The sequence below is a fragment of the Camarhynchus parvulus genome, chromosome 13 (assembly GCF_901933205.1).
Source record: "Camarhynchus parvulus chromosome 13, STF_HiC, whole genome shotgun sequence".
Taxonomy (NCBI): domain Eukaryota; kingdom Metazoa; phylum Chordata; class Aves; order Passeriformes; family Thraupidae; genus Camarhynchus; species Camarhynchus parvulus.
This window is the reverse complement of record NC_044583.1, coordinates 16809224-16826170: the sequence shown is the minus strand read 5'-3', so window position 1 is coordinate 16826170 and position 16947 is coordinate 16809224. Positions and strand designations below refer to the sequence as shown.

The 16947-nt window shown below is 62.3% G+C and overlaps 1 protein-coding gene across 1 annotated transcript; it reads right to left on the bottom strand.

The window, feature by feature from the left end:
* Nucleotides 1-7228: 7228 nt before the first annotated feature.
* ARHGEF37 (Rho guanine nucleotide exchange factor 37) lies at nt 7229-16692 on the bottom strand. Its single transcript, XM_030957567.1, has 13 exons — nt 16589-16692; nt 14459-14662; nt 13997-14120; nt 13536-13683; nt 12645-12844; nt 12012-12142; nt 11378-11482; nt 10645-10755; nt 9695-10024; nt 8876-9004; nt 8346-8541; nt 7787-7959; nt 7229-7438 (listed from the first exon to the last, which is right to left on the bottom strand). Exons 2-13 carry the CDS (start codon nt 14648-14650, stop codon nt 7229-7231), a joined length of 2049 nt encoding a protein of 682 aa, XP_030813427.1. The 5' UTR covers nt 14651-14662; nt 16589-16692.
* Nucleotides 16693-16947: the final 255 nt, after the last annotated feature.

Here is a 16947-nt window from a genome sequence, read left to right as displayed (position 1 = left end):
TCAATTTAATTCCCATTTGGACATGGTGGGGAAAAGATATTAAAGGAGGGAGAAGGACAGCAGAATCCGGGATTGATCGGTGCTGGGATGGGATGGTGAGCTGGGGGTGAGCCCTGGGCCAAAGGGGGCTGTGCTGGCGGCAGGGATGGGGTCACAGGGACAGCACAGGGGGTGTCACTCCCACTGGATGTGCCCATTTCATGCAGCTGGAGCCACCAGAGTGAGGGTGCACCAAGGACGGAGCTCCCCCATCCCAGGAAATCCATGGGCTGCCAGGACAGTGCCCATGTGCCCCTGCTCTCCTCACCCAGGGTGTCCTGGGGCTGGGGCACACCCAGCCAAGGGAGGGCTGCCAGGGGGAAGGTGCCACTTGCAGCCCTCAGGAGCCAGGGCTCCGATTTCAAAAAATAAAGTGAGGTTTTCCTCTCTATTTGCTTAGCAAGGTAATGACTTTATTTCTGATGTGATGCTCTTGTCCCTGATGGCTCAGGCACAGAAAGGGAGAGCTGATAAGAGTGAAGAGGCCCGGCCAGAGGGATGCTGGTGGCTGCTCTGTGCCTGGCAATCCCCACCTGGATCCCTTCCAGGGGATTCCAGAAATGCTGTCAGCTCTGGGAGCTGGACTGTGGGCATGGGGAGGGCAGCAGCTCGAGGAGGTGAAAGCCAGTCCTGATAAGAACTGGGCTCTGCCCCGTTATGGCTCTGGGGAAGGCACAAGAGCAGCACAAGGTATTCCATACTTGGTGTGACCTGCCTGGATTAACCTGTGCCTCTGGCCTCATCCTCTTTGGGAGGAACAAACCCTCCCTGACATCCCTCTATGCCCACCCCATGCCCCTGGGTGACTGCTGAGGCCTGGCAGGCAGCAGGGAATGTCCCTTCTTGGAAGATTTAATCGCTCCCAGAGCAATCCAGCTCCATTCCTGCATCACAAGAAACAAACTGATGTGTTTTGCCTGAGGTAACTGCTTTAGACTGGGAGGGCAACCCCAACCCCACTGCACCCAGTTCCCCCCAGCCTGAACAAGAAGCAGGGCAAAAGACACATTTCCTTTGCTGAGGAGGAAGGAGGTTTCTCCTCTCCCCCATCACTTGTTCCAAGTTTGCCAGTCCCACAGAAACACGAGCAGAGCTCTGTGCAGCTGGAGGGTTAACAGCTCAGCTCTTTCAAATAAATAGAAAATGACCCAGTTTCTTTATTTTCCTCTTTTCCCAAAGTCCAAACACCCAAAAAAATGAGATGGTAAGTGGAAGCCACAAATAGATTTCATGTATCCTGGCAGAGCTGGGAGATGAAAGCAGGGAAATCAGCTCCTGCCTCCCCTGCTCAGACCTGGGAATGGTGCAGCACATCTTGCCAGGGGTTTGTTTCCCTGGATCAACCAAGCAGGAGAGGTTTTGGGTCTGATCCCAGCTCAAATCCTCATCCCTGGGGGACCAGGCTCTTCCCAAGCTCTCGCAGTGCTGCTCCCATCTGCCTTGTTCCAGGCATTAAGGTGAGTGGCAGAACGTGCCCAGCCTTCAACCATTCCTATCACGTCCCATCTGGAGACAGAAATCTGCCTGCTGGCTTCACAATTAAAATTGAAATGATTTGATTATGGGGCTTCATTAGTAAAAACAAACACCAGGCAGCCTCCCTCCCTCCCTCTCCCCCCACATCCCCGCCCAGCCGTTCCTCCCTGGGGCTGTTTTAGGTAAATCCCAGTCGGGACGCGGTCGGGCTCACAAAAGGCTTCGTGTCTGCAGCTTGGAGCTCCTGTCGGGAGCAGCCTGAAAGAAGCAGATTTCAGACCCACAAATCTCCTTCGGGCAGAGATAAAGGAGCAGCCCCGATGGCTCGATGGGCTGCATGGAGTGCCCGACACAGTGGGGAGAGGAGCAGGATGCTTTCCATCCCCTCTGGGTGTTTTCTACCCCTCTGGATGCCTTCCATCCCCTCTGGATGCTTTCCAGCCCCTCTGGATGCCTTCCATCCCCTCTGGATGCCTTCCATCCCCTCTAGGTTCTTTCCAGCCCCTCCAGGTCCTTTCCATCCCCTGTGGGTGCTTTCCAGCCCCTCCAGGTCCTTTCCATCCCCTCTGGGCACTTTCCAGCCCCTCTGGGTGCTTGCAGACCTCACCAAGGGGTTCCCAGAGCTCTTGGGACTCCTGCCTGGACTCCATCCCCTTCATTCCGTGAGTCTCTGCACCTCCACACCAACCTGGCCTTGTCCTGCTCGCCGTCTTTTCCTTCCCTGCAGCTGCAGCATCCCACGGGAAGGGCTGAGCAGGCTCGGAGCAGGCACGGAGTAGGTTCAGAGTAGGCACGGAGTAGGCTTGGAGTAGCCTCAGAGCAGGCTGCCCATGGTGTGTGCAGATGCTCCAGTCCCTGAAGCATTGGCGGTTCTGGGGGAAGCAATTCAATTATCCCTCGGGGTGTTGGGAACAGGCTGTGCAGGCTGGGAGAGGAGGAATGCCGATGGAGGAGGGCTCGGGAATGCTGCTGGGGTAGGACTGGTTTTCTCCAGCAGCGGCAGGACAAGGGGAATGGTTTCCAACGGACAGACAGCAGGGTTGCGTTAGATATTAGGAAAAAATTGAAGTGTCACCAAGGCAGTGGCACTAACAGCATTGCTGTCCTACCCTGGCTTGCCTTGTGGGCTAAATCTTTAACCAGATCAAGGGTTTAACTTTATCAGTAGCTGGAAAAATGTGGCACCACTTCCCCGGGGCAAAGTATCTTGGTCTCTGCAGAAATCCCTTTTCCTGGGCCTCACTCAGCAGCTCCTTTGGCATGGGGACCCGTGGGACCCTCTGGAGCAGGGAGCACCCAGTGCCCCACGCCAAACCTGGGCTCCCAGCTGCTTTTCCCTCCAAAATCACGATTTTCACAGCCCCAAGGAGCTGGCATTTCCCCTGGCAGGGTGTGTACCTGGTCATGGATTGCCCTCCCGGTGGGCAGGGCAGGAGGGAAGCCACCCCCGGAGCAGAGGCTTCTGTGTCCCCTCAGGGGAGCCCCCCAAAATCCCCCTGCCAGCCCTGGAAAACCTTGCACATCCCCTGCCCAGAGCAGGATGATGGATTATTGTTATTAGAGGTGGAGAACAGTTTCTGTGCACAGCCAGGTGGCTCAGGAGCAATTTGTCACCCACCGGCGAGGGGGGCCGGGCTGTCCCTCTGTCCCTGCCGAGGTGGGAGCTCTCTGCAGCCTCGGCAGGCTCGGGGCTGTCCCTCTGTCCCTCTGTCCCTCTGTCCCTGCCATGGTGGGAGCTCTCTGCAGCCTCGGCAGGCTCCGGGCTGTCCCTCTGTCCCTCTGTCCCTGCCATGGTGGGAGCTCTCTGCAGCCTCGGCAGGCTCCGGGTGCGGCCGGATGGAGCCCAATCTGATGGGCACGGGCCGGGCTTTGGCAGCGGCACAGCCGCAGGGCAGGGCTCCGACCTGAGCTGATCCCTGTGCCCCGGGGCATCCTGTGCCATCAGGAGGCGGGACGGCAGCCCCCAGCCCCACGGCAGCCCCCAGCCCCACGGCAGGGATCCATCCCCATGGCAGGAATGATCCCCATCACGGTACCCCCTGCCCCCATCCCGGTGATGCCCCCACGCAGCAGAGGGGCAGCGAGGCAGGGAGGGGACACTGGGAGCACCCACAGCCCCTGCAGAGGGGCACTGCGGGCAGTGCCAGGCACAGCAGTGCCAGCCCAGCCCGGGGTTCAGCTGAGAGCACTGCCACAGCCACAGCGGGATGGGCACAGGGGTGATGGGGCAGTGCCAGGCCCGGCAGTGCCAGCCCAGCTCAGGCTCAGCTGGCAGCACCAACACAGCAGGACAGGCACAGCCGGTGCGGGCGGCGAGGGGGGGCTGTAATGACGGTCCAGCTCAGCAAAGGTAGCAGAGCATGAAAGCAATTTCACACTTTATTAGACAATTCAGGTGCCAGCTGCACCAGCCTGGAGCGAGCGCTGCTGTTCACAGCTCCTCTCCTGCTCTGCAGCCCCGGGCTCGCTCTCCTCCCCGTGGAGCTCAGCCCCTCCTCGGGCCATGCTGGTCCCAGCTGGCACACGAGGGGCCAGCGAGGATGGCCTGGGGCTTGGGCTGCTCCTCGTGGGCCACCACAGGGGGGGCAGGTGGCAGGGAACATTGCAGCACAGGCTGGCTCTGCTGGGAGCCAGCTCAGCCTGGCAGCGTGGGCAGCCCGAGCTCTGTGCCTAAAGCCACTCGGGCTGGCTGTGCCCTTCAGCCCAGGGCAGCCACCCTGCTCCTCCTGGCTCCCTTTGTCCTCTCCTTTCTGCACCCCGTGGTGAGGGGATGCTCTGGGATTGGGGTTTGTGGCAGCTGCTTTTTCTCACACCTCCCTGCCCCCGGGGTGCCTCAGCAGAGCCGATGGGCACATGGACACCTGGGCACTCAGCCATGCTCCTGGCATGCCGGGATCTCACCTGGGATGTGTTCTGTGTCCCTGCCGTGTCCCCAGGGAGTAGCAGGCGCACGGAGCTGCTCCTGGCACGCGGCCGGGCTGGCACCCGCGCCCTGGGGACGCTGTCACACCCCGCGGGTGGACAATATCCAAATGCCTGCACGTCCAGGATATGAATCAGCCCGGACAGGAGTGCAGCAGCCGCTCTGGGACACCCGGAGCTGCCCCGGAGGCTGCTCGGGCAGCCAGGCAGCAACGCTGCCAAATTCCGGCCGGGCTGGAGGGCGGGTCAGGGGCAGCAGCGGCTCCGCTGCCACCTCCAGAGCAGCCCCGGGCACGGCAAAGCCCTGGCCTGGCATGCATTTCCCTGTTTGCACGGCTCTGTTCCCTGGTGCCAAGCATGGCACGGTGGCACCGGGCCAGGGCCGTGCCTAACCTTGACCTGGCTGCTGGCGAGCAGCCGCAGCTGTCCCCCCGTGCCCCCGGGCACAGGCATGTTCCACCGGGCCAGCCAGAGCATTCCTCCCGGGAGAGCCTGTCCTTGAGAGGCTATTTAAAGCACACTTGTGCCCTTTATCCCCCGTCATGGCCGGGCTGGAAGAGCCCCGTGCCCTCCCGTGACTCCAGGAGGGCATTTCCAGGCTCAGGGCAGCAGCAGTGCTCTGAGTTTGGGTGAATTCAGGGAGAAGGGAGGGATGCAGGCACTCGTGTCCTACAGCCAAGCACCAGGCCCCATCCTGGGGACAGACACCTGGGAAAGGTGCCCCGGCCATCGAGGCTGGCAGCAGGGCTGGGGGGAACTGCAGAGCCCAGCTCACCCACAGGCTGGAGGAGCCACAAGAACTCATTGTCCTCCTCCTGCTGGATGTGCAGCCCAGCCCTGACCTCCTTCCAGTGGGAAGATCAGGGCCCAGGCAGCAGCAGGCTCAGCACTCCGTGTGCCACCGTCACCTTTCAGCCCCCAGAGGGTCTCAGGCACCCGAGGGCTGTGAAGCAGGACCCATGGCGGGCACAGGGCTGATTGCTGGTGCACGCCACCGAGCTGGCACGAAGGTGACTCGGGAGGGAAACCCGACCTGGTGGGATTTGATTAGGGATGGAAAAATCCAGAGGAGCCACCTGCAGGGAGCTGGAGGGGTGAGCCCTGCGGCTGCAGGGCCTGGGCTGGGTGTGCAAGCACAGCCACACAGCCCCTGCTCAATGACCTTTGTCCCCAGCCTGCTCATTTTCCCTTGCTGAGGAGGCCACCAGCCTTTCCCCAGGCTGGGAGCATCCCCAGGACACGTCCCCAGTGCTGGCACTGCTGTCCCCTCCCACGTTCGGTGCAGGTGAGCATTTCCTTGGGCCTTTCAATGGCACCTGGCAGAGGTGGCTGCCCCCCAGCCACCCCACGGGTGCAGGTGAAAGGAGGGTGAGCCCCACGCTGCCTCACACCAGACCCCAGCCCCACACAGGGCACTGCCCGGGGCTGTCCTTACCCGCCTGGCACCTGCTCAGGTGCCGTGCCAGCCCTGCCCCCTGCCCAGCCCGCAGGCACGGCCGCACTGGGGAGCCCGCGGGGAGCCCGTGGGTGGCCGGGCGTGCTGCTGGCCCCGGGCACGGCAGGGCACGGCAGGGCACAGCACGGGCACCTTTGATGTGGGCAGCCGGGGCGACGCCAGCCGGGTGCTCCACTGGCCTGCGTGAGGGATGGGCAGCGTGCAGTGCCAGTCCCGGGGCGCTCCTGAAGTGCCCTCTGGCACCACGGCAGGGCTGCCCACCTCGGCCCCGTCAGCATCCGCTAACAGTGCAACCACGGGGAAACTGAGGAACCTCGGGATACCTCGGGAATGGTGGGAGGGCTCTTTCCGCTCTCAAACCGAGCCTTAGGTCAGGACACGGATCGATTCTCCCAAAAACCTCTTCCATGGGAGCGGTGCCAGCCCGCCGGGGATCCGTGCGGGCCGCAGGGGGACGGGGCCCCGGGAGCCCCGGGAGCGGCGATCTCCGTCCCCCCGCGGAGCCGGGCGCTGCCCCCGCACCAGCGCTCCCAGCGCGGGCCCGAAGGGCACCGGGAGCGGGTGCGGGGCGCCCTCTGGCGGTCACAGCCCCGCGCTGCCACACGGCTCAGGGTGCCCAGGGAGCCAAATCCTCAGGCACTGAGGTGCCCAGGGAGCCAAATTCTCAGATTCCCAAGTAGCCAAATTCTCAGTTGCCCAGGTGCCCAGTTTCTTAGATACTCAGGTGCCCAAGTAGCGAAATTCTCAGGTGCCCAGGGAGCCAAATTCGCAGGGGCCCAGTTTCTCAGGCACTCAGGTGCTCAAGTAGCCAAATTTTCAGGTTCTCAGGTGCCCATTGCCCATCTGCCCAGGTGCTCAAGTACTCAGGTGCCCAGTGCTCAAGTGCTCAGTGCCCAAGTGCTCAGGTACTCAGGTGCCCAGTGCCCAGGTGCTCAGGTGCCCAGGTGCTCAGTGCCCAGGTGCTCAGTGCCCCCTGCCTGGCTGAGGACCCCTCTGCAGTGCTGCTCCTTTGCTGCTCAACCCTGCTCTAAGCAGGGACAATGCTGCCTCATCTCCCCAGGACACATTTGTCACTCGCAGGGATTGCAGCAAATCCCTGGATAAACTGCAGCCACCTGCCCTCACTCCCCGGTGCTGCTTTGCTTTGTGCCAACACACACAGAGCACCTGGTACCCTCACACATCCTGTCAAAAGGTGCCATCCTCGTGCCCCTGTCCCTCGGGTGCCTCCCACCACCTTCCCAGCCGGGGGCTGCCTCCCTCCAGCATCTCCTGTGAGGTTTCCTCGGGTGCCAGGCTGGCTGCTCCATCCTTGCCCTGCTGGGGCTGGCATGCTCACACGGGCAGGCTCCAGCCCGCCGGCTCCTGCACGGGGACGGTCACCAGGTAGCTGGAGGGCACGTAGCCCCTCTGGCCGTTCACCTCCACCAGGCTCCACTCCGTGCTGCCCTTCTTGTCGTGGGGCTCCAGCAGCAGCACGGGCTGCCCCGCCTGCAGGCTCAGCTCCTGCGGGCTCCGCGCTGCGAAGGAGAAGCCGGCCACCACCTGGGGGGGCAGGAAACGAAAGAGGGAGGGAGGGATGGATGGAGGAAGCCCTGGCCACCACCTGGGGGGGCAGGAAACGAAAGAGGGAGGGAGGGAGGGATGGAGGAAGCCCTGGCTGGAGCTGGGAGTCAAGGGGGAAAGGATGTGGCAGCTCCCAGAGGGCAGCACAGCAGCGCCATGGATGGAGGAATGGGCACCCACCAAGGGCAGTTCTCTTGCCCTGTCCACCCTGGTGCCAGCAAAGGGGACACCTGGAAAAGCAGATCCACCTTCCCAGCCACACCAGGATGAGCAGGGAGAGCTGGTGGGGTTGCTGAAAATGGCCCCAGGGATGTCCCCCACTCTCACCTGGAATGTTGGGGTGAAGGTGGCCACCTGTGGCCTGGGAGCTTCAGGGCATGCATAGGAATGTCTCCTTCTCTCCATGTCACCGTCCAGGCCCAGCAGCTGCATCACAGGCGGCTGCACCTGGGCTGGGCTGTAGGGCCGGAGCTTTGCAGCAGGAACAAAGCCCCGGGGACCTGCAGGACACAGACACACCCAGGTCACAGGGCCCTGCTGCTGGCACACACAGCACTGGCTGCAGGAGACAGCAATGACAATTTGGCTGTGGCCTGGCATGGCACAGCAGCCCTGCCCATCACATCCAGGAGAAATCCCCCCAAAAAAGGGAATTCCATGTGTTTCTGTGTGCATGGATTCTCCTTCCCCAGCCATGACACTTCCCCTGGGGAACCACCTGAACCTTACAGCTGGTGGCAAAGCTCAGGTGGCCTTGGGCTGAGCACAGCCTGGAAGGGAGCACAGGAGACCACGGCCTGCTGCTTCATCCAGGATAGGAAATGATTGAGGTGAACCTGGCCCTGGTGCCAGGGTGAGGAGAGGCTGCCCACAGTGCCCACAGTACCTCCAGCATCCACCAGCCACCTGCTGGTGTTGCCCTTGGTGTCGGAATTCTGCAGCAGAGCCACGATCTGTCCCCTCAGCAAGGTCAGGTCCAGCTCTCTGCTGCCACTGGTGTTGCTGGTCACTTGGTAAAGCTTGTCTGGGCCGTGCTTGCTCACAAGGGAAAGGACCTTCCTCTCCTCAGCAGGGGTCAGAGGCTGGGGGGGAGCACGAGACACAGGAGCATTCCATGAGACCCCACTCCTGCTCTCCTTTCTGCAGCATCACACCCCAGGGACAGGTTAACAGCAGAAACTCCTTCACACTCCCCGCTCCACCCCCAGGTTTGGAGATGAGAGCCCAGAACCAGCAGAGCTGAGCTCCTCCATCCCTGGCTATCCCCGCTCTCAGGGGCCTGGGGGAAATCCTGTGGCACCCCCTGGGCCCCATCCTGAGGCAGCCTCCCCACCAAGGGCATTTTCTACACTGGCAAGCCACAGTCCAATGTCTCTGCATCCAGCTGGCCTAAGCCATGCCCTGCCCTGCCCCTACCTGTGTGCCAGGGCTGGGTGCCACAGTCTCAAAGGCCTGGCAGAAGGCACGGAGCTGGGCACCCGACTGCTGCAGGCTGTCCTCCACCACCTTCCAGAAGCTGGGCAGGGCCATGTGCCCATGGGGCAGCTGTGGAGACAGACTGGGATCAGGGGGAGCCCTGGGAGAGCTCTGGGTAGAGGCAGAAGGGAAGCAGGAGGAAGAAAAGGGGTGAGGAAGCAAGAGAGCAGACCTGACCACTAAATTCACCTTGCACAGGGGATCACAGGTGCTCCTCTCTGGCTTTGAGCTGCACTTTGCTCTCCTCCTGCTCCTGGCTCAGGCCAGGGCTCGTATACCCCAGGGCTTGTGACAGACCTCCCTGCCCGTGTTTGCAAACACCAGTGAGGAGTTTTGAGCAGCGAGGAGTTCTGGGAGACGTCTCCCAGGGGATGGGGCTGGGGGAGCCTTTCCCCAGCCCAGGAGCTGCCTTTCTCCTCCCTGCCTTCCTGGCACAGGGCTCTCGGGAGCTCTGAGCTCACACTGATCCCTCAGACAGCAGCACATCAATAAATTACCAGCAGTGTCCACAAACAGAAAGCAGGACAGTGTCTGGCAGTGCAGAAGAGAAAATCTGGCTTTTCCTGGGCAGGAAGGAAGGGAGATCCTTACAAATGCTCCACAGGGAGCTGTGTGTCTGCAAGGGCAGGTGGGGACAGCAAACCTTCAGTGCCCTGATGTCTGAGAGATCTCCCAAACCTGGAGATCTCCTGGAGATCTCTCCTGGAGCAGTTCTAGCTCAGCCCCTGCGCCTGAGGGGTCCTGAGGGGTCCCACTCACCTGCTGCAGCTCCTTTTCTGCGTGGTGCAGGACCTGGGCAGCCAAGTCCAGCTGCAGGGCGCTGAAGGAGCGCAGGATCTGCCCCAGGAGCTGCACAGCCACCTGGTTGAACCGGGGCAGCTCGGCCACCAGCAGGTCATTGATGGCCAGGTAGGTGTTCATGGCAGCCTCCTCATCATAGCTCACGCTGCCCATCTCACTCTTCCTCTCCTGGATCTCCTCGTAGTCCAGCAGCTTGTCCAGGCGCTTCTTGACCAGCTGCTGGGGCCCCTCCAGCATGTCTGAGAGGCTGCACAGGGGCTGCCACACCAGCCTGTCCACACGCTGCTTCTGCCAGGGAACAACCCCAATTTCCAGGTGAGCCCCCCAGGCAGGAGCAGCTGCCAGCACAGGGGGGCAGAGGCCTGGGGGTCTGTGTGGAGTGGGGAGCACCTGGGACATCTTTCCCTGGGGGCACATAGGATGCCAACCAACACAAACCCCTGGGAGGGAGCCTGACACAATTCCAAACTTGTGATCCATGGAAGCAGCTGGGCAGGACCCTGGAATGGCTCAGAGCAGCCTCAGCTGAGTGTCTGCCCACACCCCTGCCCTGAGCCCGCTCAAGGGCCCTCTGCCCCTGCCTTGGGGGGTTCTGGTCTCCTCCCCATCTCCCTGGGTCTCCTCCCCATCTCCCTGGAGGCACATCAGGCACACACTGCAGCCCATCCCAGCCCTGGCTGTGCTCTTGCTGTGTCCCTGTCCCTGCCCTCCCTTGTCCCCTGGAGCTGCTCCCTCCCTCCATGTGCTGCAGATGGATCCTGTTACTCACTCCTGGCTCTGCCTGCCAAGCTGGGCTCTGGGGGACTCTGAGGACACTGGGGTGCCCTCAGCTCCTGGCTGCCAGCCCCCAGTGTGCCCTGGCAGAAGGTGGGAGAGCTGGAGGAGATGTGCAGGGCAGGAGCACTCACAAACTCGGGGAACACGGCGCTCTGCAGGAGCTGGGAGAGGCGGCGGTGCTGCTGGGCTGGCCCCTGCTCCATCTGCAGGTCACACTGGTGCGGGCTGGGCAGCAGGAACGCCTGCAAGGGAGGCAGCACCACACTCCTTTAGCTCCTTCCCAATAATCCTGTGTGGGCAGCCCTTGTCAATCTTTCCTGCAAGGTCTTTCCAGCCCAGGAATTGCTGCTGAACCCTCGGCCGCTCCCCGAGGCTTTCCTGATAATGCTGTGGCTGGGGATTGCATGTTTTGCCAGCACTCAGACTTTCGTTTTCCTCAGATGCCCCGAGGGATTTCCATGAGAAATCGTAGCAGCTGCTGACCCAGGTGATTTCAGAAGGGCAATTTGTTGTCAGGACTGATCTGGGGACATTTCTGCCTTATACACATTATTAAAGTGAGAATTCCCAGGCTGAACAACACCCGGCCTTTTCAATCATTTAAGACCTTGAAATAATGATAAGTTTAAGGACGGACTATTCTCAACTGACACCAGCTCAGACAGTGTTGTCAAAGCCTCAGCTTTGGTTTAAACTCCCCTGGACCTGAGCAATCCTTGGGTGTTGTGCAAGTCCCTGACACAACAGCTCAGCTGCAAATCCCTGAACATCCCCAACAGCTCCTGCTTTCCACAGGGCTTAGAAGTATTCCCCAATCCCAAGGAACAGCTCCTGAGGGGATGGGGCCAGTGGTCAGGGGGTTACCTCTAGGTGGCCCAGGTAGGATGCCATGTTCTCCTTCAGCGTGGCCACACTGGATGCCACACACTGGAACTTCTCTTCCAGGTCATCATATTCCTTGTCCTCAGTCTGTAGAGGAGAGAGGCAGCTTGTCACCAGCATGGGCAGGGCTGAGGCCCATCACTGGGGGGCTAAAACAGCAGCAGGGCACCTGCCTGGAGCTCACAGGGCAGGGCAGCCCCTGGGGGGCTCCATGAATCTGGGAAGGGGTCAAAACATTGGTGCAGGCAGCAACAAAGCTCTTGGTGTGGTCATGGTGCTGGGGAACACTGGGGTGTCTTTCCTTTTTTGGGGGGCCCAAGGGTCCTGCAGGTCCTTTGGGGGCCAAAGTGCTGTCCTGCAATGCTCTGGGGTGGGGAGTGAGGTGTGTCCCTGTATCCCTGTATCCCTGCATCCCTGTATCCCTGCATCCCTGTATCCCCGCTATCCCACTGCTCCTTGGGATGATGGAGAACCAGGAGGCAGCACCAGCCACCCCACCCCATACTGGCCTTGTCCTCCCCATTCTGCCATTGAGGCACTTCAGGAGCAGCAAAATGCCCCAGAAACAGCGCAGGGAGGGGCAGCAGGTGCCCGGGGTGCAGCGAGGGCTGCCCACCTTGGCCACGATGCCCGCCTCGTGCATGAGGAGCCGGCTGAGGCGCGTGGTTTTCTTGGCGATGGAGTGCGTGTTGAGGCGCGCCAGGCGCGCCCGCAGCGTCAGGTGCTCGGCCTTGGTGTATTTGGTCGCTGCCTCGGGTGGGAGGACACAAAATAAGGGGGGAAAAAAAGATCAGAAGAGGAGACTTCGTGGCTGAGCAGGCAAGGGAGGTGAGCAGCACAGGGGCTGATCGGCAGGATAAGCACAAGCCACATCAAAGAAGGGAAGGACTAGGGAAACCAAAGAGAAAGGTGAGCTCCCATCTCTGGTTTCTCCTGATTTCTCCTATCCCAAGGGCAGAAGTGTTATTCCATGTTCCCCAGCCCCAGGAATGTGGACAGACTGGTTTTGTCCTCAGCCCCCCCATGCCACCCTGCTCCTGCAGCCTTTGGGTCTTGCCCAGAGTGGCACTGACAGGACCAGAGCAGTTCCAGGAGCTGCCTGCACAGAGTCTGCAGCTCCACCAGGCAGGATTAAGTGGAGGGCAGGAGAGCTTTGAACTGATTTAGGTGGGAATTAGTGCTCAGGAGACCATTGGGGTTGGGCTGGGTGCTGTGCCCCCCTTCGTGCACCAAGGCCCTGGCCACTCACCCACTTCCCGGCGCCGCTTGTACTCGTTGATGTTGGCATTGACCTGGGCCATGGCACGAGCCGCTGCCTCCAGGGCCGAGTGGGCACTGGAACTGCTCGGGGTGTTCTCCAGGATCTTGCCCAGCAGCAGAGGGTACTTGGTGACCCTCTGCACGGGCATCACCAGGAAGAAGCTGAGGTCTGAGGCGCCCGTGTGAGGCCTGGTGGAGGGGGAATTGCTCAGGTTGGTGTGCGGGGCTGCCTCCCTGCCCTGCTCCACGGCTTCTCTGGGAGTGTTTGAGGGACAGAGCAGCCCAGATGCTGTGGGGCATTTCTAGCTGCCCCCTCCAGCTGCAGGGGACTGTCCCTGCCAGCCCTGAGGGCAGGGTGGGTGTCCTGCCTCCCTGAGCAGCTCCGTGCTTGTCCAGCCCTGGACATGGGATCAGAGGGCAGCAGGGAGGGTGGGTGTTGGCAGTGTCTCCTTCCCACCCACAGGAAGGCACCCATCTCTCTGTTGGGAATCACATCACCTAAACAGCAAATCCCAGGAGCTCCTTCACTGCCACTCCTGCTTCTCCTGCCTCTGACAGTGTTTGAGACCCCCCAGCCCCGGCAGTTCAGGTCCCCTAGGGCCAGCCTGTGTCACTCTGGTCAATGTGGGGAGGATGTGCCCTCCCTGGGGAAGGCAGCAGCTGTGGATGTCACCCATCCCTTCTTTTGGGATCGATCATAAATGATCCTGAACCAAGGGTCCAGGACAGGCTGCCAGGAAATGCCACAAAGGTGGTGGCCATGATATGACACCCAGCCTGGTGACACAGATCCATGCAGGCAGCTTGTCCCAAGAGGAGAAGGACAAAGCCAGGATGTGAAACAGGCACAGGGAGGTGGTGGCTCAGCAGAGGGACCTACACGGTGGCATTGAGGGTGTCCAGGATCTCCTCCTGCAGCCGGGGGTCCCTGCGGTAGCTCTCCACCAGCTGCAGGGCGTGGTCATAGCTGGCACAGTAGACCTTGTAGACAGCCTCCATCTCTTCCTTGAACTCCTGGAACAGCGTGCCTGGGGAAGGAGAGTGGGGCTGGACAGGAGGCTCCTTTCCCATGAGAAGGCAGGGGTTTATCCCCAGCCTGCAGGAAGGACAAAGCCAGTGGAGCAATGCCAAGCGCGCCAGGGCAGGGCTCTGCCACCGGGGCACCCTGCTAGGCTGGGCCTGGAGCTGTCCCCATCACCCTGCAGGCTGGGCAGCTCAGCCTTGGGGGGACACCAGAGCTTCCCAGAGCCAAGGCAGGAGCAGGAGGTGCCAGGGCAGGGGCTGGGCTGGCACCCCCGCCACAGGAGGGCACAGGGCAGCCATTGGCACTGCACCACTTACTGATGCAGAGCAGCTGCTCCTGCCCCGGGCCGGCTGTGGCCTCCAGCCCCTTCAGAAAGCGCCTGGAGACGTGCAGGATGTCGTCGGTGTTAGAGAAGAGCCCTTCCAGGTCCAGCTCCGGCAGCTGAAGGGAACAAAGATGCCCCAGGCTAAGCCAGATACATCAGAGATGGACCAGGTGCTTTAGAGGCACTGCTGGTGACCTTCTACCTGCCCCATGGGACACCCCAGTGAGCGATGCTGTGTTTCAGGAGGCTTTGGGGATGCTGAGACCGGTCTGGGCTCCCAGGTTAAGGTCCTAGGGTGGCTGTACTGGGTCAGACCCCATGTCCATCCAACCCCAGAGGCTGGCTGGTGACAGGAGCACAGGAAGGTGGAAGGAGCACCTGCAGTGCTTTGGGCATCTCATAGCTCTGGACAGAGTCCCCCTGCAGTTCCCTGGGCAGAGGTGCCCCGTGTCACCTGCTTGTCCTGGAGGTGTGCCCGGATGTCAGACACACACAGCTGCATGTTGTGCACGTAGCTGGCCTCGGTGCTGATGAGCTCCTCCACGGCCAGCTGCTGGCTCAGCTCCATCCTGTCACAGGGCATCTCCTCGTACACGGCCTCTTCAGCCTCAGCTGCCTCCTCAGAGCCGGGCTCTGCGCTCGCCATCTCTGCAGGGGCCTGCAGGGGTGGCAAAGGCAGCCCTGGGACTGGCGCTCTGGTGCCCAACCCAGCTCGGTGCCCGTGCTCCCTCCCCTGCACCCCACAGCACATCCCCAGGGACACTCAACCCATCTGAACACTCCAAAACCATCAAACCATCAAGTGCTGTGAGGCAGGAGCAGGCTGGCTGCAGACACCCCCGTGTGGCAGGCAGGCACTTGCCACACACACGTGCCCACGCTCTGGTGACCTCGTGTGGGGCTGGGGTGCAGGCAAGGGGGCCCCCAGGTGCCAGCAGGGGCCTGGCAGCTGCCACCCAGCACTGGGACTGTGCAGGGACCCGTCCCCATGGCAGAGCAGGGTTTGCCACCTCCGCTCCAGCTCCTTGCTGCCAGGGCCAATTGTTCCGTCCCTGCCTTGGCTGCCGGCGCCTGGCACCTTGCCTGGCATTCAAGGGTCCTGTTCAAAGTACAAAGAGTGGTTCTGCAGTGCTGGAACAAGAGATGTTTCTGTGACAGCAAGAGCTGCTTTAAAAGCCACTGGGATGGGGGAGAAGTGGGCAGAGCTGCTGATGCCTCTGCCAGATGCACTGGCAGCCCCTGGTACGCAATGCCAGGGCCCCGCGTGGCACAGCACACTGTTCTCTCCTCTCTGCCGTGGAAAATCTGAGCTGATTCCTGACATTTTCTTCTCAGGAAACACACTCTGCTCTAACTGATACCAGGGAGGGTGAGCAGCTCCCAGAGCATCAGAAACAGTGCTTGGCTGCTGGCAGGAAGGCCTTGAGACACAGAGGTGTGGCACAGGCACAGCTGGGCTGTGACCAGCCCCCGGCCGGGCAGGATTCCTGCCGGGCTCCCTGCGGAGGAGGAGAGCAGCAAAGGCAAGGCAGAGGTGGCAGATAAAAGCCAGATGGCACAAGCAGCAGCACAGACTTTGCCCTGCCCTGCCTGCCCAGCCAGTGCCAACCTCCACAGCCAGACTGCACCGTGCCAGGTGCCCCCTTTGGAGGCTGCAGCCCCTGTCCCTGTCCCCACCGGGTCCAGCTGACAAGAGGCTGATGCAGCTGCGAGCCGTGGGCAGGGCCAATGTCCTCTCCTGGCACACGCCCACCGCTGGGCTTGGCACAGCAGGCAAAGTGCCATTGGACCTCCACTTGCCCGACAGGAGCGTGTCACCCTGCCAGCTCTCACCCCTGCCTCTGGGACTTGGCTGCTGCCCCTGCCTGTGGCTGAGATGGGACATGGGGAGCTTCTGAGGCGTCTGGGCAGAGGAATTCCCAACAAGGACCAGGGTCCTCTGCCTGGGGTGGTGGCAAACCCCCAGTTCAGTGGAGGCAGGTGGAAAGGCCCCATCTGAGACACCCCCTGAGCCCTGGAGGGGTGCCCTGCAGCTCAGGCACGCCAGTATTGGGGTGTCCCTGGTGGCTGCAGCATCCCCAGGGCACAAAGCTGCTCTGGGGGGTTTCCCCAGGCTGCAGAAACCTCATTGCCTCCCCTCACCCCCCTGGCCTGAGACCTCAGAGGGACAAGGGGACAGTGCAAAAGGAAGCCGCAGCATTTCTGGGCAGCGTTGGAGCAGGCAGACAGCGCAGGAGCAGGTTTCCTTTTCCCAGCCCCCCCTCCCAGGCAGCTTCCCGCATTTTGAGCTGTCACTGCTGCCTCGGCGGCTGCCAGCGTCCCTGTCCCTAATGGGGCTGCCAGCACCCCTGTCCCTAAGGGGGGTCCCAGCATCCCTGTCCCTGTTGGGGCTCCGGGCATCCCTGTCACTAAGGGGGCTCCGGGCATCCCTGGCCGTGACGCACAGACCGGCCCGGCCCTCCCGCGCACCGGGGTCGCCGGCTCCGGGCTCGCAGCTCCCACCGCGCCCCAGGAGTGTCACCCCCGCTCCTCAGCCAGCCCAGCCTCGCCTCCGCCCCCCGAAACCCCCGGCCCCGGCTCTCACCTGCGGAGCGGGCGGGGTTGCGCAGGTCGCCGTGCCCGGCCGCGCTGCCGCTCTGCGGGCGGTGACAGCGCAGCCGCTCCTGCGGGCACGGAGGATCCCCGAGCGGGGACGATCCCGAGCGGGGCTGATCCCGAGCGGGGCTGATCCCGAGCGGGGATGATCCCGAGCGGAGGATAACCCCGCCCAGGGGCCCGGCCCCGCGGGTCGGGGCCGCGGCAGCCGCCGCCGGTCGGTGTCGGGCAGAGCGGGGCGGGCCCCTGCGCACGCCCGGCGGGCGGGGGGCTGGCGGCCGGCCCGGCTGGCACCGGCTGGCCCGAGAGCGCCGCCCCCGCAGCACCGGCACCGGGATGGGCTCCCGT